This window comes from Leishmania mexicana, chromosome 34 (genome assembly GCF_000234665.1).
Source record: "Leishmania mexicana MHOM/GT/2001/U1103 complete genome, chromosome 34".
NCBI classification, from domain to species: domain Eukaryota; phylum Euglenozoa; class Kinetoplastea; order Trypanosomatida; family Trypanosomatidae; genus Leishmania; species Leishmania mexicana.
In genome coordinates this window covers 1944825-1966588 of record NC_018338.1, presented here as the reverse complement: position 1 = coordinate 1966588, position 21764 = coordinate 1944825, and the positions used below count along the sequence as shown (strand labels likewise).

Below are 21764 nucleotides of genomic sequence, written 5' to 3'. Positions count from 1 at the left end.
GCAAGCGAGGGACACAGTCACATAAAAACTAGAAACAGGGAAGCCGACGCAAGCAAGGTAGTTGCCATCATACAACAAAAAAAATAAAGCATGTTGCTCAAGCACAGAGGTGAACGGGAAAAGAAAGAAAAAGCAACAGTGAAAATACGAAACGCCGCGAAGTGTCGTACTCACACGTCACTTTCAACGACAAAATAAATAGAGAGGAAGAAATGCTCACTGCCAAAGAAGCAACGCGAAATTTGAAAGGATTTCTGTTGTGCTACACGCACAACGATGACAACGCAAAGTTGCAGCAGAGTGCATGGAAGAAAATACGTGGCTGTACAGATGAGCAACAGCACCAAAAGAAAAGGCGACAACGAAAGGAATGACGCAGGAAAAAAAAAGAAATCGCAGCAGCTCAATCGATGATGAGATGTTCGCGTGCCTGACCGTCCGCGTCGATCGCCTTGCACTGTCGCACAGCGTACAAGAGACGGTCCTTCATCTTTTCCGCAGATGAGTAGGAGGGGAGGCGAAGGGCGAAAAAGCAGGTGCTGCTCGTTGGAAGTGTATCCTTGTTTCCGTTGTGGGTCACCTTGATCTTCGTCTTGAGGGGAAGGCGCGACTGGCCGGTGGTGAAGCGAAGGAGCAGGGTACGATCCTCGTCCGTCATGCCTTCGAGGACGGACAAAAACATGTTCGCATCCGCGGTAGAGAGCTGGATATCGCACTTGCTGTAGAAATCCGCAAAGGTGAGCTTTGGAGTTCCGCAGATGAGCAGCTCCACCTTCTGCCACCGATAGGCGTGCAGAGTGTACAGCGGGAGGACTTGGTCAAACCCGTGCTGGATGTAGCCGATCGCCTCCTCAAAGCGGCGGATTTCGCTCACCATGATGCGGCGAGAAAGCAGCCGAGCACCGTCCAGGGTTTCCGGTGGAAGATTCTCGTCGAAGAGGAACTGCTGGTTGTCATCCACAATGGCCTTCCACACCTCTGTGATACCAGGGAAGCGCTCCTCCAGTTCCTCGTGGGTTCGCATCATCAGCTCCTCCGGCTGGAGAAGCTTAGCAATGTCCGCGTCGAACGCGGCCAGGTCCTTGATGGTGGCCTCCTCGCCCAGCAACAGCTTCCAGAAGAGAGGAGGCAGCTCCACCGCCAGCACATCTTGTGTGAGGAAAAGCGACGCGAGCAGCTTCCCAAAAAACTCCAACATGAGGGGTATCTGCGCGCTCTTCATCAGTGCAACATTCGGCATAATCGCCGTCACGTCGCCGCGCCCGCAGTTCACAAAGAGCGGGTTCAGCTGGCACTGCTTGCTGGGGTGCGTCGTCATGATCTCCGTGGCGAGCTGAGATAGGACATCACGGTAAGGGCCACCGGCGTCCGTGGAGCCGAAACCGGCGAGCTTCACAGTGAAGATGGGCGACACATAAAAGATGTCGATTGTGGCCTGCTGCAGCTGCAGATAGAGCTGCCCGAACACCGAGCGCATGAGTGTCTGGAATGGGCCGGTGGAGCTCGTGGGCTGTGCCTGCATCGTGTGGATCGTCACGGAGACCTTCTTGCCCTGCATGTTCTGGAAGGGTGCCATAATGCGCGTCTGAATCTGCTCCTCCGTCTCGCGGGAGCAGAGGTTCTTGAGGACGCCGAAAATATCGAACAGCTCCGTACGTCGGCGCAGGTTGATGAGCGGAGCAAACTCGGCCGTCAGCTCGTCTAGCTTCTTTAGGCGCACGAGGTACGGCGTGAGTGGGGCAAGCGCCACCCTGTCGGCAAAGGCGCCGGCATTCAGCGCCGATGACACCTGCATGAAGCTAGCCAGGTCGTGACTCGTCACAGTCGTCTCGCGCGTCGTGAGCGAGACGATGTCGGCGCTGCTGTGCACGTTCAGAACGGTCTGCGCAAACAGGTTCAGCTCCGCGTAAAACTCATACGACTGCGCCGGCGTCTCGTCTTGCTCGTACGGAGCCCGGAGAATCTGCTCGTAGAGGCGGGATACAGAGAGCGTCTGCGGTCCTGGATGAAATGACTTGAGGTCCACTGTGGCGTCGTCACAGTACTCGGCGCAGAAGAAAGGTAACCCAACGACCTCCCGCTCCGTGTCGAACTTGGTCTCCCCTACTGTAATACCGGCACACTTGAGCTCGAAGGTGATCTTGTGGTCCCTGTAGTTGGCGCTCGTTATCAGCTCGTCGCCAGCGTTGACGCGGAGAGCGAGGCCTTTCATGGACTTGGTGTGGTTATAGCAGAGAAACACTGCCCCCGTGCGCCCATCTACGAAGTAGCCGAAGCACGGCAGCGACTCCTGCTGCTGCCGCGGCGTCGCCGCGTTCCAGCCAACCACGACGGAGCCGCGCCGGTTGCCGTTCACCCTTACCGTAAAGGACATACTGCTATCCGGGTGCCGGCCCTCCTCCTTGAAGACGCCGATCGCGCAGGTCCTGTTTTCGGCGGCGATCACACGCTTGATGACCTCGCACCGCATCGTGTGCTGCGAACTCACCTCCGCCACCATGGCGGAAGGAAAGGGCAGTGGCGGGTCATGAGTGATCGCACGCACGATCTCGCGGGCGCAACAGACCAGCTTGTACGGTATCTCCGTGGGAACATCTCGGTACGGGCGCTCCGGCCCCTCACGCTGGTAGCGCTCGATCAAGTCGGCGATGAGTGTCACACCGGTTTGCACCACTGCCGAGCCCATCCGCTCTCTCCGGCACAGGGATGCCATCATGTCCGTCAGCGGGCGGAGGTGCGCGGAGAGCACGTGGTGAGACGGAAGCGGCACGCGCGCATCCGCCAAGAGCTCCTGCACGCAGTGGAGCGCCGTGTGCCGCGTCGAACGCGTGTACACCGTCGCAGCCCTAAGCAGAATAGGAACAAGCGAGCTCCCGAACGCGTTCAGAATGGTGCGTCGGAAAACGTCATTCCGCATCAAAGACGCGATCACGTTAATGCTGGCATCCACCTCTGCCGACACCTGCATCAGGAACGGCGCTGACAATTGCGCCACACACTGAGAGATGAGCCGGAAAGAGCCTTGCTTAATCTCACCATCCAGGATGCGGGCAATGTCCGGGTGTTTGCGCAACGCCGTGAGCGAGAGAAGTCGAAGAAACTGCGGCTGCGCAGCCGTCCGTGCCTTCTCTTGAGACAGAAGCGTTTTCTCGAGCAGCATTCTCGCGTACGTCACCATGAGAACTCCCATCTGCTTCTCTGGGGACAGGTTTACTTCGTGGTTTGACGGAAATATGCCGCGTGCCGAGTGGCGGCACACGGTACCGACCGTCAAGGATGTGTTCGCCGAAAGCTCTGTCAGAGGTGTCTCCTCTAGCACACTCTTGAACACGGACGCAGTCATCTCACCACGGATTTGAGCGGAGCAAATCCTCCATTCCAGCACATCCAGCTCCGATCCGGGAGCGTGCGACACAAAACCCAGCTGCACGTCAGACGAAAGAACGCTTTCCTCAATGAAAGGGTGGTAGACGGTTCCGTCGCTGCTCAGCACGACAACCTCGCGCGTCTGGAGGTTGATGTCGAGGCAAACAAACACCTCTCGCACCGCAGGATCGAATAGACGGCTGCGCAGGGATTTGTAGGAGCCGTGCAGCAGCCGAATCGGGTTCGCCGAGCCGCTCTTGCAGTCGAGCTGCAGGTCCATGGGCATGCGGCGAGGAAACTGCAGCCGCAGGTGCACACGATGCCGCTCCGCGGTGGTGAAGCGCGGTGACGACACGACGCCGCTGCAGTTGATGCCACCCGCCACCTGCCACGCCCCGCGCGCGCCGCACAGTGCAAGGGACGAGGATAGGCACGTAAACTCGACTAAGTGCCGCACCGACTTCCACTTTACCTGCTCGCGCACCTCAATCAGGAGTGGCGCTGGCGGGATGGCGTGCTGCACCCCCACGTTCGGTGGAATCTCGCCGGCTTTCAACTTCTCCTGCACAACCGTTTCGCTCTCTCCTGTGCACCGAGGCAGGCAGACAAAGCGCACCTCACCCCTACTGGAGACAAGCGACTCGAGCCGAACGAGGGACTCTGCACCAGCACCACCGTCGTCGCGCCCCTCCAGCGCTATAAGGCCACCGCAGGCGTGCCAAGTGGCCGCGACAGCAGCCATGTCGTCGGGCGGTGTGGCTTTGCGGTCGGTCATGAAGAAGCATCCATCTGCTGCGGGGGTGAAGAGCTCCTGGTTCATGGCACTGCTGTAGGCGAATAGCTGCGAGTCGCGGTGTCCGGCGATTCGTAGCCGCGCCACAACAAAGACGGGGCGGCACGACAAGGACGCTTGGAGCCGCAGATGCACGCGATCTCGAGTCGACGTCACGTATCGAAGCTCGTCATCGACGTGCACAAATCCGCCACAACTGCTCGCTCCAACCAGCGAGTCGGACGACGATGCCGTCGCCCGCCGAGTCACCTCATCCACTGTCGGGATATGATCCATAACAAGTACCAACGCCGCCCCGGCCGCCCTCTGCCAAAACGATAGGGTGCAAGAGGACGATATCGGCTCCGAGATGAGCACGCTACCTCCACTGAGAACCGGGTGCGTTACACTGCACACCGAGGATGGCGCTCCTGTCTCCATGTCATGGGTAGGAAAGGGGAGAAAATGTAATGGGCGGCACGGGAACACGCGGCTGCTGAGGTTGTGCTGTCGCAGTAGTGTGCGACGTCTGCGCAGGCCCTCCGCGGCAAGGAAGCGAACAAGTGGCTCAGCCTCCTCTCGCAGGAGCCCCGGCCGGACGGAGATCACGTCGGACGCGCGGCACCACACGAACTGGCTCGGCGCCACAAGCGTCAGTACGTTATCCTTGTCAGACCCGCCGCGCCGAGTATTTGGTGCACTGAGGAGCTGGAGGCAGTACCCGGACGACGTCAGCGGCTCAGTGGCGGTGAGCCGGCTTTCAGCACCGCTGAGAGCGCGTCCGCCGCCCGGCGTCTGCGAATCCGACTTGCCTTTTGCCGCCGCACTGCTGACTTGCACCAAACGCAGCTCGACCTGCTCCTCTCCCTTGCCGTCGCCGAGGACGGGCTCACAGCAGGAGACGAGGCGGCTGCGCGGTCCGTTGGATCGCATGAGGAGAGTGTAGGTGATGCTGCCCTTCAGCAGTCGCTTCTGGCTTTGCACCGCGACAAAGGGATTGGCGCTCTCGCTCTTCTTGCCGATCGTAATGCCAATGTCGTCATTCTCCTCCTCCACGTCCCCGGTTTTGCCTTGTAGTCCTTCGTTCTCGGAAAAGAAAAGCACGCCACTGCCGCTCGTCGTGTGAAGGAAGATTCCAACCCGCGCGCCACCTGGCACTGTGATAGGCTCGAAGTTCTCCAGCGTCACCTCCCACGTGTCCTTCAAGGCCATCTCCTCTTCAAAAAGCTTTGTCCACGCTTCGGCATCGCGTTCGAAGCCCATGAAGCTCCCACTGCGGGTGTAGAGCCGCACCGTCGCGACCGTGTTTGCATCTGGTATGAATGACAGCTTCGTGATGCAAATGGTGTTGTTCTTGGCGACGACGTCGAACATGATGCCGTTGTACGACCCAGAGCCACCGCGCAGCCGCGAACCCGTGCGGAGAGAAAACGTCAGGCCCTCGCTGCTGTCGCTTAAGCTGCCCTGAAATGCCACACTCTGCTGCAGCGCGCGCGATATACTGGTGACCTCGTCCACCATCAATTCGACGCACTCCGCGACACGGGGGTCGTGCGCGAGAAGGTGCTGGAAAGAGAGCAAGATTTGCCAGCAGGCCCACCTGTCACCAAACAAGGAGCGGACGCCAGAGTCGCGCAGCTCGTGCGAAGCGTACTTGCTCTTCGGCGACAGCTGATGCACGTTCCACAGGCAGCATTGCACCACCTCCCCATGCGCGACACGCAAGTAGACGTTTCTCGGGTGGACGTGACCATGAGGCAGCTGGTGCAGGTGCCAGTGCTCCAATGCGAAGACCAGCGAGGAGGCAATCTCCTCCTCTTCCTTTACGTTCAGCACCGCGCCATAGTCCGCCAGTGAGCAATCAAACCATCCGTCTGCCATAATAGCCACGGCGTCTGCCCTGTTCAGTGCTGGTAGGATTTCGTGCTGGCGCATCACCGACAGGTGCGGCAAGACGTCATTTGTACTGTGAAGATTTAGTGTCGCGTCGTCAAGAAAGAAGAGATGCAGCGTGCGTTCAACGGCGCCGAACTCACGATCGAAGTGAAGCACGCGCACCATATTTGTCCCCTCCACGTGTCCCACAAGCTCGTACGTTGGCGGCAACCGCACGTGCACACCAATGTTGTCGTGGAGTAGCGACGTCTGTGCAGCTGTCTGGCTCGTGCAAGCGGGAAACACCACCACCTCCCTCCGAGCCGACCGGGAAAGGTAGTCGACAATGTCATCCACTTTGGCGTCGTTCAACTCAGGCGGCGAGCGGGCAAATGCACCAAGCCCCGTAAACTCCTCCAACGCCTGCGCGACACGGTACTCGAAACGCGACCGTGCTATCTGCTCGCCCCAGCAGCGCTCCAATACCCCGGCGAGACGAATGGGGAGCTTGCGCACCAGCTCCGAGATGAACGGGAAGGTCTGCGTCACCATGAAAAGTGGGTAGCGGCGCAGAAGAGACGGCGTGATCGGCTGCAACCAGAGGACCTTGTCCAGCGATGGCTGGTGCAGCCGTGCGTACTCCACCGCGCTAGAGAAGCGCGCCAGCGTGGCGGAGGAGTTGGGATGGTCGAGCCGGACAAACGGCGACACGGACGCGCCGTGCGGTATGCCTTGAAATACCACCTGTGGCGACTCGGTGTCGCGCGAGATGGAAAGCGTGCCGTTGCTTCGATCAACGATGAACAACAGCCTGGTGCTGTCGAAAAACAGCACTCCCTGGCCGTAGGAGCCGCGCATCAGAGGAGGCAGTAGCTCCTGATTCGGCATCGAGTCTTCATCCTGGACGTCCTGCACCACCCAGAGCGACCCAACGTACGTCTTGATTGCGGAGTACTCTGGCGCAAACTGAGCAAAGTCGGAGAGGGCGACCCCGGCAAAGAACCCGGAGCCGAGCGGCGTGCCTGGTTGGGAGTCCTTGCGGTGAATGTGCACAACGAAGGACCACACACCTGTCGCCGGCAGCGGCGTCCCCATCACGGCGTCGCCGCCGCCGAGCTCGTTCACGGAGCTCGCGGTCAGGCCGTTGCGGCTCACGGTGATGCGGCTGGCATCCAGCCTCACCCAGGTAGGCGAGTATGTCTTGGGGAGCAGCGACAACGAGGAGAGGGTCGTCTTCGCATCGGACGCAAAGGTGGCACGGGGGTTGCGCCGCGTTTTGTCCGGTACGTAAAGAAGCGCCGTCACCTTCTCCGGGTCAACGCTCACAAAGCCGATCTTGTGCACCTGCCGCTGGTGCTTGCCGCTGTACAGTTCTTCCTTCGAAACGCTGCACCGTACGATGTCGTTCGTGTCGTAAATGAAAAAGTCACCCTCTGTTGTCACACGCATCGTGAGCACCTCATCGCTCTGCACGTTAAACGGTTTGCGAATCCGAACAGGCAGCGGCGGCGGCGTCAAGTACGCCAACGCGCCCGACGAGGAGATGCTTTGTCTCTGGACCTCGGTGACGTGAAGCTCAAGAAAAATCATTGTCTCTTTGCCTTTCGCCGTCACCATAAAGGCGGAGAAGTGCGGCCAGTCCGACACCCCCTCCACAGAGGAGAACAGTCGCTTCAAATACGTGGCTCTGGTGGAACACAGCTGCGCCTCAACGGAGTTGTGCTCCCACATCCACCAGTCTGCCTTCGCCAGCACTGGCGTCGTCAGTGGGAGCGGCGAGCATGCCTCCATCTTGAGGAAGAGCGTCACAAACCCGTCGCGCTGCAAACTAGCAGCGTAGCCAGCGTGAACGTTTTCAATCAGTGGCACGTTCGACTCTCCACCGCGGCAAACGACAAACGGAACAGGCTCTTCGGTGAGTTGGTGTCTAACCTCGCCGTCGCCCCCCCAAAGCTGCAGGAGAAAAAAGCGGGCTGGGGCTTCCTCGATCGCTTCCGCGATCGCCGAAGCAGCGCCGCTGGTGACAAACTGCACGGAAAACACCTCGTTCGTTGTCAAAACACGCAGCGAGACTGCTGCGCCGACAGTCGGGTGAAACACAAACGGGCACACGAAGCCCCCACCCTCGCTGTACTCCTCCTCACTAAGCAGAAGTGCAACAGGAATCGAGAACCCAACGCCGTGCGATGCCATGGACGCCTGGACCTCCGGCCTGTCCTTTGATGCCCCGTCAGCTGGCATCACCATCCCGTCCCTGCCACAGGCGCTACCCACTGCAGCCACCGCTGCCTCTATCGTCTCCTGAATACTTACCCCCGGCCGTGTCTGTTGCAGCCCATTCGCAACAATCTCAACTGCCCTCGCCTCCTCGGAGAGGATGGGCATATGTTCGGCGTTGCAGGCGGCGCACATCCCCTGAGCGTACATCCAATCGCACATGACGCACTTCGTGATGGGCAGCAGTCGCCTCGCAGGTACGCGGAATGGTACAGATGCATCCCGGTGTCGCACCAGAGCCATCCCGTCGGACTGCACGCCAGACTGCAGCTGAACAAGCGCGCTCGACTCGGCGCTTTGCAGGTCGGTCAGCAACGCAATGTCGCCCTTCGCTAGTGGCACCAGGAGGCTGCACTGGCCTCCCGCGATGGGGATCGTGACATTGATGTTGCGCACCTCGCCCGAGTCCCGGATGAGGGATGCAAGCATGTTCTCGGCACCGATCAAGTCTGCTAGCGAATCCATTGGTGACGTGGCGAGCAGAGAAGTTGTCTTGAGCAGCTGCCCATAGGAGAAGTTGCCAGAGTGGCCAGCGCAAGACAGCTCGACGTACGACATCAGAGCCACCAGCATTCGAGTGACAAGGAAGCCGCGGACGTACGGGAATGTGGCGTACTCCATCGCCTCTGCATTGTGTAGTGCGTACGTGCGGTATGTGATTCGTCCACGAAAAGCGCGTGGTTCGAGTGGAAGCTCAACGAAAGGGGACGACGACTCGCTTTTCCGGCCAACGTACACGGACAAGATGCCGTCACTGTCGAACTCGTCGCGGATGTCTCCGACGTGGCCGTCGCTGCTGTTATAGAAGCGAACGCCACAGCTTGACGACGTGTTGATGAAAATCGAGTAGACTTGGTTGGCGCGCATGCGCAACATTAGCGGACCGACTGAGAAGGGATGTTTATCCACCACCGCCACTTCCTTGGTTACCACCTCGCGCCATTGGTGCGGCGCCCTCTCCGCCCCCTCCATGCTTCCCTCCCTCCAAAAAATCCGCACGGTAACGGAGTCCGACGTGGTCTGCGAGATGCAGAAGACTTGCTCCAGCGTTATCTCTTTCTTACTGCGGAGGTCGAACATGATGCCGTTGTAGGACGCCGAGTTGTTCTGATTCAGATGGGCTCCGGGGGTCATCGTGTGTAGCTCACCCTCCAGTACAGGCCTGTTCGCCTCACACGTCACGTCGCCAAAGAACCCGCTCACCGCAATGAGGCCGTTCTTGCGCTCGTACAACGGATCGCTGCTGCTGAGTAGGCACAGGTGCGGCGGCGCGCCAACGCCCTCGCTCTCGATGTTCTTCAGGAGCACCTGGAACGTGTATGTTCCTTGCTCCAGAGACAGGCTCGCTAGGTTCAGCACAGCCTCAGAAGTGTCCCCTTCTACCAAGAACCGTGAGTTCCAAATCCACTGCCTCTCGAGACGGTCCTCTGGCGTGTAGAACATGGAGATGGAGCAGTGCGAGATGCCCTGAGGAGCGCGCGCCGATGGGTTGAGCAGCAGTACAGGCAGCTTGAGCGAGATGATGCGCACCGCGAGCGAGAAAACGCGTACTCGGAACGTGACGACAGTGTCCTTTGACGTTGTCGTCGGGCGGCAGATGAGGCAAAGCGATTCGCTGCAGTGGCAGAGGTTCGCGTCCATAGACGGTCTGGAGAAGAGCTTGCCCTCAACCGACGGCAAGGTGGAGCCGTGATTCTGGCGGTACTGAATAGTCCCGCAGAACCCGCGCGGTGACATACTGAACTCCGTGAACGGGTCGCTGCTTCCGCTCTTCCGTCCCAGGTACACAGAAAGAGTACCGTCCGTGTCCAGCTCCTGGTCGATCTCACCGCTGCAGCCATCCTCCTCGCAGTAGAAGCCGATGCCACAGTTGTGCGACGTGTTGATGTAAAAGGAAAAGGTCGTGCCGCCCTCCACGATGATCGGAGAAAATGGGATGCTGATTTGGTGGTCAGCAGTCATGTCAATCATGTCGTCGAAGATGATCGTCCACGATCGTCCGTCGCGCTCGTGGTTGACACTGGAACCCCTTCGGAAGTAGGTCTGCACCTGATGGCATCCGGTGACTCGCGTCAGCACGGACATGCCAATCAGTTCAATCGTCTCCGATGTCTTGCAGTCAAACATGATTCCGTTGTACGATCCACGACTCTGTAGACGAAACTTCTTCTTACCCACCTCGAAGACACGCGTGATGGAGCTGGTCGGAGGCGAGATGAGAGGGTAGCGCTCATAGTTGTAGTGCTGCTTGCCTTCGTTTCGCAGAAGAAAACAATGGTTCATGCTGACAGAAATGAGGTTGCGCTTGTCGCTGTTTTCGCACACATTTACGACGGCGCCTTGCACGCTAGTGATGGTGCCACGCTTGGATATCTGCAGCCCGCCGATCTTAAATGCGACAGGGTCGCCGTCGCGCAGGCCTGGCTTCTCCCTGCCGGCCGCGGCCACCAGCGCGCAGAAGCGCACCGCAGACTTGTGGATTGCGAATGTGCTGCTTTTCCCGTGTTCGGATACGGATTCGACAACGGCCACGTCTGGGCTGCACACGCGCGTGATCTTGCCCAGGTGGGAGGTACCGTAAAGAGGAGGCACGATCGTAGCTGTCGTGCCGCGCGTGGACAGGTATGCAACGACACGCAAGCGCTCGCTTCGCTGTGCATCACTCAGCTCAAGGCTTGCCAGCTCGATTCCTTGTATGTACACGTGAATTGTCGTTCCATCGTGGAAAAACGTCACCGTGTCGCCAATGTAGAAGAGTGTGCCGTTGTCCAGCGTGTTCAGGTGTGGGGAATACCGCCACTCTGTTTTCGTGTATGCCTGTGTGCGGTCAACAGTGTCCATCAGCACAATCGCCTCGTTAAACGTGTCCACCGACAAGGCGTCACCCGTTTCGGGAAAGAGGCCGATCGCAAGCGGCGCAAAGCTCGGCTCAACGCATTCGTTGAAGGACACAAGTCCCTCCGAGAAGCGTACGACGCACGGTTCGTGTGAAAACACGAGGAGGCGAAGATTGTCCTCGTCGGCCTCAGCGGACATGCTGCCGGAGATGACGAAGGGCTTGCTCTGCAGACCACTGAGGCTGGAACTGAAGAATACCGAGCTGTTCAGACAATCCACGATCATGTTGACGTAACCGCTGCTGCTCACCTTCTCGCTTGTGTCGAACCATGTACCGCGCACACTCTTCGCCGCGCACAGATGCTCCAGGTCCGCGCGGCTCATTGGCCTCGGCACATCAGACAGGTTCGTCACCCCTACAAACACTTCTGTCATGGAGAAGAGGGTGTTTCGTGAGTTGCTTTCAATCTGGAAGCAAAGGAGCAACTTTGTACCCATGGGCAGCATCGTCGCACTCACCGCCACGCAGTCGCCGCGGAGGCTGCACGTGGGGCCGATTTGCTGCCCATCTCGCCAGAGCGGCGTAAAGGTGTGTAAGCCGCTGAACGGGTGGCCTGGAACACCAGCTATGTGGCTGAGTCTGACATCGACGCGGCGCTGCCCAAACTGCGGCAGCTCCTCGCTGAAGGCAAAACTCTCATCATTCAGCGCGATGCACGTGCCCCCTAGTATCTCCAAGTTCACGCTTCGAATGTTCGACCACTGAAGCCCGGTGTTCTCCTCAAACTCTACATAATCGCCGGCTACGAGCATTTCAGGGCAGTGATCCGAGACCAGGTACTCTGGAATCGTGCGCGGCGTCGTGCTCACGACAAAGAACATGTCCTTTGGTCGCTTCCATAAGCTGAAGCACCACTCGCAAAGAGCCACGTTGTCCTCGCTACCGTACCAGGGCGGCATCATCCGCCGCGAGCAGGAACTGCATGTCACCCGCTCACACGATGGATTGTTGAAGTTGCTCACCGGGTACGTTAGCCGTGAGGGGAAGAGACATGAGTCGAGTGTGGAAAACACTACGACCGATTCCTCACCACACACCACCATCGGCCGCAGGTCACAGGCGGCAGGGATGCCCTCGAACAAGACGCCTAGGTCAGTCTGTTCGCTGTTCCGTACGCGCGTGAAGGCCACTGTCCTCTCTTGCCGATCGACGCGCATGAGGAGTACGTCGCCACTCTGGAATACCTTGTTCGCCGCGCTAAAGATGATGCCCGGCTCCATGCAGCAGTTCACGCTGTTCGTGGCGACGGAGTCTCGGTTGCAGAGCACCCACGCGTCTTCCCAGCTGGCGACCTCGTCCTGCGATTCGGGCCAGCGCATGCGCGTGGTGGTGAATCCGACGTACATGAGATCATTTGTCGAAGTCTGCGTGACGGAGACGGCGAGGGTGAAGCGTTGATCGAGCTGCACATTTCCGCGCACGACAGAGCAGCCCTCCGCGGTGGTGACAGCGATGGAAGGGTTCGGCACGTACAGCGTTTTGGTGGAACAGTGCAGGTCGACCGACACGGACTGGCCCGAAAAAACGACGCTCGAGTTGAAGCGGCGGTACGGAAACTCCGAGATGCTGGTCTCCGGCGAGGTTGAGGCGGCTCTCGCCAGCTGCGAAGACGACCTCAGCTGCTGCTCAGTGAGAATTCCGATAAAGTTTATCGCGATGGCGCTGCTGAGGGACTTCTCGTACTGGCGCTCCACCTTGTGTCGCGCCTCTCCTTCGCTTTGTAACAGCGGGGCCACGGCGGAAGCCTCGTAGAGGATGCGATACAGCTCACTCGACAGCAGTGCAGCACACGAGTGCGCGTCTGGCGCGTTGCTCTGGTACAGTGGCGTTTGAATAAAAGACGGCTTCAGTCCCTGCGGTTGCACGGAAAACAGCCGCTTGTCTTCGTCGCTGGCGAGAAACACAACCACCTTCCCGGAAACCTCGGCGATCGCGTGCACGACAACCATACCATATGTATCATGTTGGCAGTAGAGGTAGCTTCGCTCCCCGCCCAGCACCCCCAGTGCCACAAGACATGCGTCCAGACCACTATCGAGCTGCGAGACAGAACGTTGCACCATGAGCGAGATTATCGCGGAAAACCCAGGAACTACGTGAAGCTCCTGCAGCGTGTCGATCGCGGCGCTGCGGCGCAGGCTCTCCGTCCAGTGCTCGACAGACTCGTCCGTCAGGGACGGTGGCGCAATGATTTCGCAGGAGGCGTCGTCATTGAAGAGAAAGGCAATCGGATACAGGTCGTCAACCTGGGTAATGTTCGCAAACGCGAGGCCGATCATGACCATGTTCTCGCGATAGAAGGCGATTTCACCGTAGTCCGCGTTAAACTCTACCCAGACCACCTCATCGTTGCCGTAGACGCGGCGGTGGCTGTTGCGCGGGATGCAGTGCCTGCGCAGAAGAAGATGCGCCACCTGGTCCTGGTCATCTGTGTCCTGCAACACATAAACGTCACTCCGGCTGATTAAGTTGCCCATGTTGGGAATCGACGGCTGTCCGTGAGCGAGTCCGAGGTAGTAGCACCCGCCCAGCGGGGCCCCCGGCCCCTGAACCTGCTGCTGTCGCCGCTTGATGCGAAATCCAACGAGATGCGTGCCCTTCTTTGGTAGCGGAACAGACCCAAAGAAGGTGCCTTTGCCCTTCACAACCGTGGTGCCGCCAACCCAGCGAGGCGGCTGCATAGGTGGCTCCACCTCCTTGATGAATTTGATGCGGGCGAGATCGACGAGCTGTTGCACAATATCCTCAAAGGACACGAGGCCCCGCAGCGCCTCCGAGGCCTCCACCAGGTACTGTGGACGCAGTATTTTGCACAGCATTGCCAGACACTGTGAGGCTCGCACCTTGAGCCACCTGTCGCGGCACCGCGTGAGGATGGCAGCGCACAGCTGGAGAACTGTCGCGTGCGTGCGCCGGGTGACAGAGTCGTAGCGAAAGCACTCGATTACGATGGAAACGCAGTGGAGAAGGCGTGAGAGCAAGACGACAATCTGCTCGATACGGCTGCTCTGCCCTGGCGAGCACGCGTTCAGCTTCACCATGAGTGTCATCGTTGACGAGCTGAGGAACCCTGTCGCCTTCTCGAGAAGGCCGCTGATGGCTTCGTCGCTCGTCGCCGAGGTGTCTTCCCCCTGCGACAGTCCCTTGTAGCACATGGTGACGAGGTAGTCGGTCGTGATGAAGACCGTGTCGCACACCACACTCGGAGTGAGGTAGCGATGCCGGCAGCTGCAGTGCAGAGATGCCAAGTCGAAACGAAACGATTGTTCTTCGCCGAAGTTGACAATCACCTTCATAAGCGTGTCGTCGCCGCGCACGCTGACAAACGGGATAACCGTGGAAAGGGTCGGCACCTCCGCCACCACGCCGAGAAACTCGCCGTTAAGCGTGAAGAAGACGCTGTTTGATGGGGCCATGAGACCGCATCCGACAACGTCGCCGACCTTCCACGGAGTGCACAGCTGGTAATCTTGCTTCTCTGGGCGGTGGACACGACCGGTGGAGGTGAGTGAGAGCACGTAGTCCGCCCGCACAGGGTCGAGGGGCGAGAGGGGCACAAGGCTCAGTCCCATTGATAGCTCCGGGTTGCTCGGATGCAGCGCAAAGTCCAGAGCCACCTCGTAGTACTGCACGTCCGGAAATTCGCTGATCACTTTCGGAATCCCGTAGTTCGCGTAGAAGTCAGCCTCGCATGACTTTGCCGGTATCCTGACGTTCGCGCCGTGTGCCTTCCAGTGCGTTCGCGCGCTGAACACGACATTGACGTTTTCCACATGCAGCCCCTGCACCTCACTTTGAACAATGTGAACCCCCTCAACAGACGTCTGCAGCATTGCGTTGGGAATGACCAGACAGCGGTGCGCAAGGTCAAAGAGCCCACGACTCTCGTAGTACTTGTCGGCGTCGCTGCTTGCAGATTCGAGGCGCAGCTCGCACGCGGTTGTGAAGAGCTTCTTGAGAAAGGCAAAGATCTCTCGCGGTTGCAGGGTTGACATGTCGACACCGTCCCAGGGGTGACACAGGGTAGCGCACATGTACACCGCCTCCACGTACGGGAAGTCCTGAGTGTCGTCGAGTTTGTGCAAGAGGGAGCGCAGCGAGTTCTGCACAAACGAGCACACCGCCTTCTGCAACTCCAGCTCCCGCACCATACCGCAGCCGATCATCTGCTCTGTGTAGTGATGGTCAAAGCCGGCGCTCACCTCTCTCGCCGCCTCACCTTGCTCACTCGCTGCGGCGATTGTGGACTGAGAGAACTCGAGCCGGTACTTCAAGTGCGTCATTAAAATGGCCGACAGCACCTCCCGGTCGTTTGCAAACGACTTGCACAGGTCCTCCTGCAGCTTGTACGCCTCCGTCTGGTATACCGCCTGCTGCGTCTTGAGCACCATGTCTTTACAGATATCCTCGGTCGACTTCTCAAGTCCGTTGATGAGGTAGTAGATGATCTTGTTTGGCAAACTCTCCTCCTCGTTCCTCAAAGTTTTGGTGAAAATATTCACCGGCGACGCATCCAACGCCCGTGAGGCCGTCTTGCGCGTGCTCAGCAGTGACCCACGATAGTTACTGGAGAAGTCAAGCGTGCGCGTCGTAGGCATTTGGAAGCTTGTCACGGTGGCCCGGCTCCGGTTCCCAACCGAGTAGGCCAGTCGCGACAGCTGGCGAGAGCCACGGTCCGCCTCCGTCGTCACCGGCTCTTCCGTGTGCTGATGCTCGATCAGCTGCCACTCGCCAAAGAGACGGGGGGTTATGTTGAATAGCAAAAAGCGTGCCCGACCTACGATCGCTTCCTCGCGCCCTTGCTGGAGCGCCTCGAGCAGCAAAAATGTCTTGCGCTTGATAGCGTTCACACTGCTGCAAAGCAGATCCTCCACGGTCTTCTCGTCCTCTGCGGGGAGGGAGAGTGTCTGCCACGCAAGCGCGCAGCTCGCCCATCGCATGATTCCCTCCAGCCGCTTGGAATACTGGATGCGGCTTTTCTCATACAAGGCGCTCCATGCAGCCGTCAGCGACGGGTCCGTCCCTTCTGCCACCGCGCACAGCTGAGCATGCAGGTCGGCGCACTCCTCTTTGTCCCCTGGGGAGAGTGGTATCTTGTTGCACTTCTGTACGCTGGGCGACAGGCCACCGCGAAGAAAAGAGTCTCTGCCGATGGGGGTGCCGGACGGCGCGGTGTTGTGCAGGTTATGCTGCGTCACCCGGATAATAATGTAGCTGAGCGCCAGACAGATATCGCGCACCCAGTCCGTCTTTTCCGTTGCCAACTCAACTACCGTGTGCACGTTCAGTGCCATGCCAGGGGCCGGGGAGTCCGGTGTTGCTTCTGCGGCGTACACAATCGAAACTTGCGCACCCTCCAGGAACATGGTGTTTTGACCCGGATGCAGCACGTCGACAGAGGTCAGGCAGTTGTTCGTGACGAGCGAGACGGTCACCGTGCTAGAGGCGCGGTCCAATTCCGGGGAGTCCAGGAATTCTACCTTGATGCTCTTGGCGTACTGTAGCGAGAGGCTGGCATAGAACGGCGCTTTCAGCTGAGGCGGCGATGTCACGCAATGCGTCTCCGAGAATGAGACAAACTTCTTCCCTGTCTTACCCGGCGCCAGGCTGTAGCGTGACAAGCACTTTCGCGCGTCGTTAAGTGCCTTCAACGCGTCCGGGGCGATGGACGAGTCAAGCTGCATATCACACATGTAGTGCACGACGGGGAAGAGAACAATGCCGATGGAGGTTTCTTTGAGGACATCGACGTTGGCGTAACGCTCGGTGTCCGACGGGTAGCGCTCCTCAAAACAACGAATGATCCACTTGCAGAGGGAGCTGATCAGGGCAGCAGCGACTAGGTGCCACTGCGAGTGCCCTTGCTGCGAAAGCATTCCCAGCAGGGTGCTGAGCATCGCCTCCGATGCATTGATTTGGCGAGGCTTGCTGTCGAAGATGAACGTCGCCTCCTCCTGGCACTCCTCCTTCAAGCGGTGCAAAAAGGCCATGAACATCCTCTTCATGTCCTTCTTGATCACGGAGGCGACAAACTGGGAGAGGCTCTCGAGCTGCAGCAGCTGGCGTACATCCTTCAAGCTGGCGCTGTCTGTGATCAGCTTTAGCTGAAAATCGTGGCTGACGCAGCGGGCCAGAATGACCTGGTTAAGGTCGCCAAACACACTGGCAGCCTCCTGGAGAAACTCGTCCTGCTTCACCTTCGCGTTCAAGTTCTGCAGACGCTTGTGCGCGTCCACCACATACCGCACCACCTGCCCAGGACACTGTCGCTCAAACAGCTTTACGTAAATGTTCAACACACGGCCGACAAGGCAAAGCAGCAGCTCAGGGCGCAGGCATTCCTTCGCACGGCTTTCGATGCCGGAGACCAAGTACTCGGTCAAGTCGAGGAGACGACCGACAACAGAGAGATTTTCTCGCAGGCTTGACGAATGGTGGACGGGGCCGCTGCCCTGATCATCGCTGTAGGTAAGCAGGTGCAGATTGATACGATGCACCAGGTACTCTAGGTACTGCTTGGCCGTAATTGGGGTGCGCCTCATGACGCTCCCCACGACCTGCGCGCAGAATTGCTTGCCAACCACCATCGATGGCAGATGTTCCAAGTACGCTGCCGGCGGTGAGTTTGACTTGACAGACCGAATTCCCACAGTATCTTGAGTGGACAGAAAAAAGTAACCATCTGTGATATTGTAAAAAGGCCGCTCGCTGACGGACAGAAGTCCCTCTGCCTGCTCCACGACACGGCCGTCGCGGTCGATCCACGTCGTCGCCTGTGGCTCGATGATGGCGTACTCAAAGTGGTTGGTGACAATGTAGTAGTTGCCGGACGGCCTCCACTGAATCTTGTGTGGAGAGTGCCGGTTCACCGGAAACGGCCTCGGCGGGGTGTCCCAGATAACCCCGGTACCTTGCCAGACGTAGCCTGTCTGCGGGCTGTGGAAAGAGCGCCCGAGTCCTTCATCCATCAAGAACGAAAACACAAGGAATTGCGATTTGCTCTCCGGGGTGTGCTCCAGCGCGCAGTTGCGCACGCAATCAACGCTCTGCGCACGACTCCACAGCTGCAGAGTTGATAGGTACGCGTTCAAGCGGCCCTTGAAGAAGATTGGAGTAACAGCACCACTGGGCTGTATCAAGGCGCCGCTTTGGCTGCGCGTGTCGCACAGGACGCCGTTCTTGAAGACACTCCACGACGCCGTGTCATTAGCGGACGTCAGCGACGCGCTCCAAAGAGCCCACTCGGCTCTCAGTGACTCTCGAACCTCAGCGACGGCGTCCTGCCCATGCCGGAACGTGAGCACCATGGTGGAGGTAAGAGGATTCAGCGAGACCGACACAGAAAGCCAGTTCTTGCCCCCTGTGGTGAGATGGAGCAGCGTCATTTCATTCACCGTTCCCGCGATGACCGGGCAAAGGTAGAACTGAATGCTCAATGAGTCGCACGTCCGTGGTAGGGTGATTGTGCTCGGCGTGAGTGCTCCACTCACCTCATTTCCGGTAAAGCAGGCCTGTTTTTCGGTAGAAGCGCCAGCTAAAAAGTACGATGACACGTACTCGCCATCTCCAATGTACAGAGGAAACTGAGTGGAGCCCAGAAGGTGCGGCGGAGGGGACATTGTCCGGGTAAGCATTAGGGTGTCCTTGTTGATCACAAAGACCTTCCCGTGGTCGCCAAGTACACAAATTGACATATCACTCTCGACATACACACCTCTGCACGAGTCGGGAGCGGTGCTGCTACAGCACAGCACCTCGAACGGCGGAGTCAAGGCGACTTTGAAGGAGCGGTTTTCGGTGAAAACGACGCATCGCGGAGCATCGTCTTCTGTAAGCACGCAGAGGCCCGTGACAGAGGCAGGAGTACTTCCCACAGAGTGAATAAGCGAAATCGTCTGCTCCTTCGGCGTCACTGTCGGGATCGACAGACGCACGCGAACCGCACTCCTCTGCTCCACGCGTTCTACAATGCCCCGTACTCCGCGCATGTGCAGCATCGCCATGGTGTCTGGGTTGCGCAGACTCCATCGCAAAAGTGCAAAAAAAATCTTTGTGTCGCCGGACGAGAGCACGATCTTAGACAGTAATGATATCGCTGTCGCAAGCCATCTCTTGTTCACGCTTTGTCCGGCGTCCACATTCATTTGACGAAGCAACAGACGCATGATCCGCCTAACGCCCCAGGATCGCAGCACTGCCACCTCGGTAGAGGAGCTCAGACATCGGTCAACCAAGGTGTGGAGCAGGTGAAGACTCTCGTACGTGATTCCTTGCGACACAACCGGCAAAACCAACGCAACGCTGAAATCAAACGCGCTCACGGCGGACTCCACCTCGAGATTCTCGTCCTGTACTTCGTCGCTCGCTTCATTCCCAGATACATCATCTGCTTCATCAGCACATGCGCTTTCACCTTCCCAAGCGGGGTCGAGCAGGGCGTCCGGGTACGGCGTGCTGTTCGCAACACTCTGATTCGCGCCTGTTATTTCGTCTCGCACGACGGCCTGAACGAGCAGAGATCGAAGGTATACGGGCGTCACACGGTGGTAACGCTCTCCAAGCTGAAGAGCGATGGAGCACATGAATTGGGATATCTCATCTGTGTCGCCAAACCGAGTTTCCATCACTTCAGGGCATTTTGGTAGCTTACTATACAGAGGGTACTCGCGGTTTTTCAGCTCCGAGGGGAACAGGCACCACGCCCGGGTGAGAAGATCAGCTGAGCTGTACTTGACGAGTCCACCAAGCGATTTCAGACCCACGCGTTTCTCTTCATTAACCGTGCTGACCTCTGTTGAGCACCTCTCCTTCAACGTGGTTTGTGCAAAAAGATACTCTACCGGGTACGAGGACTCACGGAGAGGCCGCAGAGACTCGCTGCCTATGCCGCGAGCTCTTCCTGGTCGTTGGCCTGCAGACCGCTGCGCCGAGCCCTCAGCAGGTGCGGCTCGTGCGGCAGTGCTGTGCTCCGAGCTGTCGGAGCTGTAGTCTTCATCGTCGCTGAGGACACGTGTTTGCGAATCCTGGCGGTTGTCGCTGAAGGCTTCGTCCCCATCAAGCTCTGAGAAGTCGGAGCTGTGCAACTCCATGGCCGCCGTAGAAACGCTATTGTTAGCACCGCCGCGTGATGATAACTATCTTTCTTGATAGGCCTTGCAATCTTAGGCAAAAAGTAAAGCGGATAGTTTCATATGCGTATATATGAAAAGAAAATGCCGCTAGCACACAGCTTTCTCACCAAGCGCCGCAAGATGTTGGGTTTCGCGAGTTCTCGTCAAATGATTGACTTCAGATATTGCACCGAAGGATGAACGAAAAGACAACGAAGGGGAGGGTCGCCTATAGTGGTACTCTGAGAGGAATGAGCAGGAACAGAAAAAGCTGCCTAGCTTTGTAGTAAGCGACAAAGCGCTGCGCCAACACGTGCAAGCATGATACACAAGATCAAAAGCAGTTCAAGAGGAACAGATGAGTTGTAGGTGAGAAGACGGGGTAATGTATATAAAAGTGAGCACAGCTAAGAGCTAATAATAACAGCAAAAACAGCATTCGTGGCCCTACAAGCGCGATGCAAAGACTTGCACCCGCTGACAGGAAAAGCTGGCCTATCATTAAAGCAAATTGTCGCTTTGTTTTTGGGCACTACTTCGTGGAGTCTCTAAAGATTTTAGGTACCTCACCAAAGCACCTCAGGGACTAGTGCCCATTCTTTCTGGGGAAGCCAAGAGCCTGCAGCCTGCCCTCGAGTACGGTTCCGGACTGTTGGTGCCAGGGGACAGGTGTGGACTGGCGCTGTGTCCAAACAAACACACAGTCCTAATCACATGTCTACCCGCTGGCGACAGATCTTCACGGCAATCCAACAAACGTGCGCGTCCACCCGCTCCTTGTCTGCATTCGGTGCGTTGTGGTGGCCTCGAGCGTGACTCCCGACCTAATGTGCCCTCTATGCAATGCAAGTAAAGCGTGCTGGACTACGCTGTCGCGGCTCGTTGGCCCAGTTCCCTGATGCACCACCGATACAAGTCGGCATTCTGATGGAGATGCACTCCACGCCTTCTCCCAACAAGCCTGTACGGCACTTAATCTCTGGGTGTTTCAGCATTCCCATGTAGCGAAGAAAAAGGAAGCAGGACTGCGGCCTCCCCCTGCCCATGCACAAGGATGCACGTATAGGTGATACGCCCTCCCCTGTTCTCGAGGACGAGGCTGCAGGAGTGACGGCGTGGCGTTGCTGAGGTGACCCTCCTCGACGGATGCACCGCAGACCCGACAACGTACCTACGACTGTCTTCGTAAGACGGGAAGTTCTCGGCCAGATGACCAGCGATGTTGTATCCGACCCGCACGCTACTCCAGCGGCCGCCCAATCGCACAACCCAGTGTAGTCAAAAAGAGAACAACTAACCCAGGACTTGAGCTACTCTGCTGGATGAACGCGGTGACGAGCACTTGACCTGCGCGCGCGATACGGACACCACGATGCGGCACTGCACAAACGGATATCTGGGGGCATTTCCCTGGTGCCTCGCGAGTTCACCTAGAACAGGTGACGCCGCCACTCACGGCGCCGAG

General features: G+C 58.3%; 1 protein-coding gene across 1 annotated transcript; it reads right to left on the bottom strand.

Moving 5' to 3' along the window:
- Window positions 1–403: 403 nt before the first annotated feature.
- LMXM_34_5390 (conserved hypothetical protein) lies at window positions 404–20278 on the bottom strand (the record flags this gene model as incomplete). The annotated part of the gene is made up of 1 exon (XM_003879483.1): window positions 404–20278. One exon carries the CDS (start codon window positions 20276–20278, stop codon window positions 404–406), a length of 19875 nt encoding a protein of 6624 aa, XP_003879532.1.
- Window positions 20279–21764: the final 1486 nt, after the last annotated feature.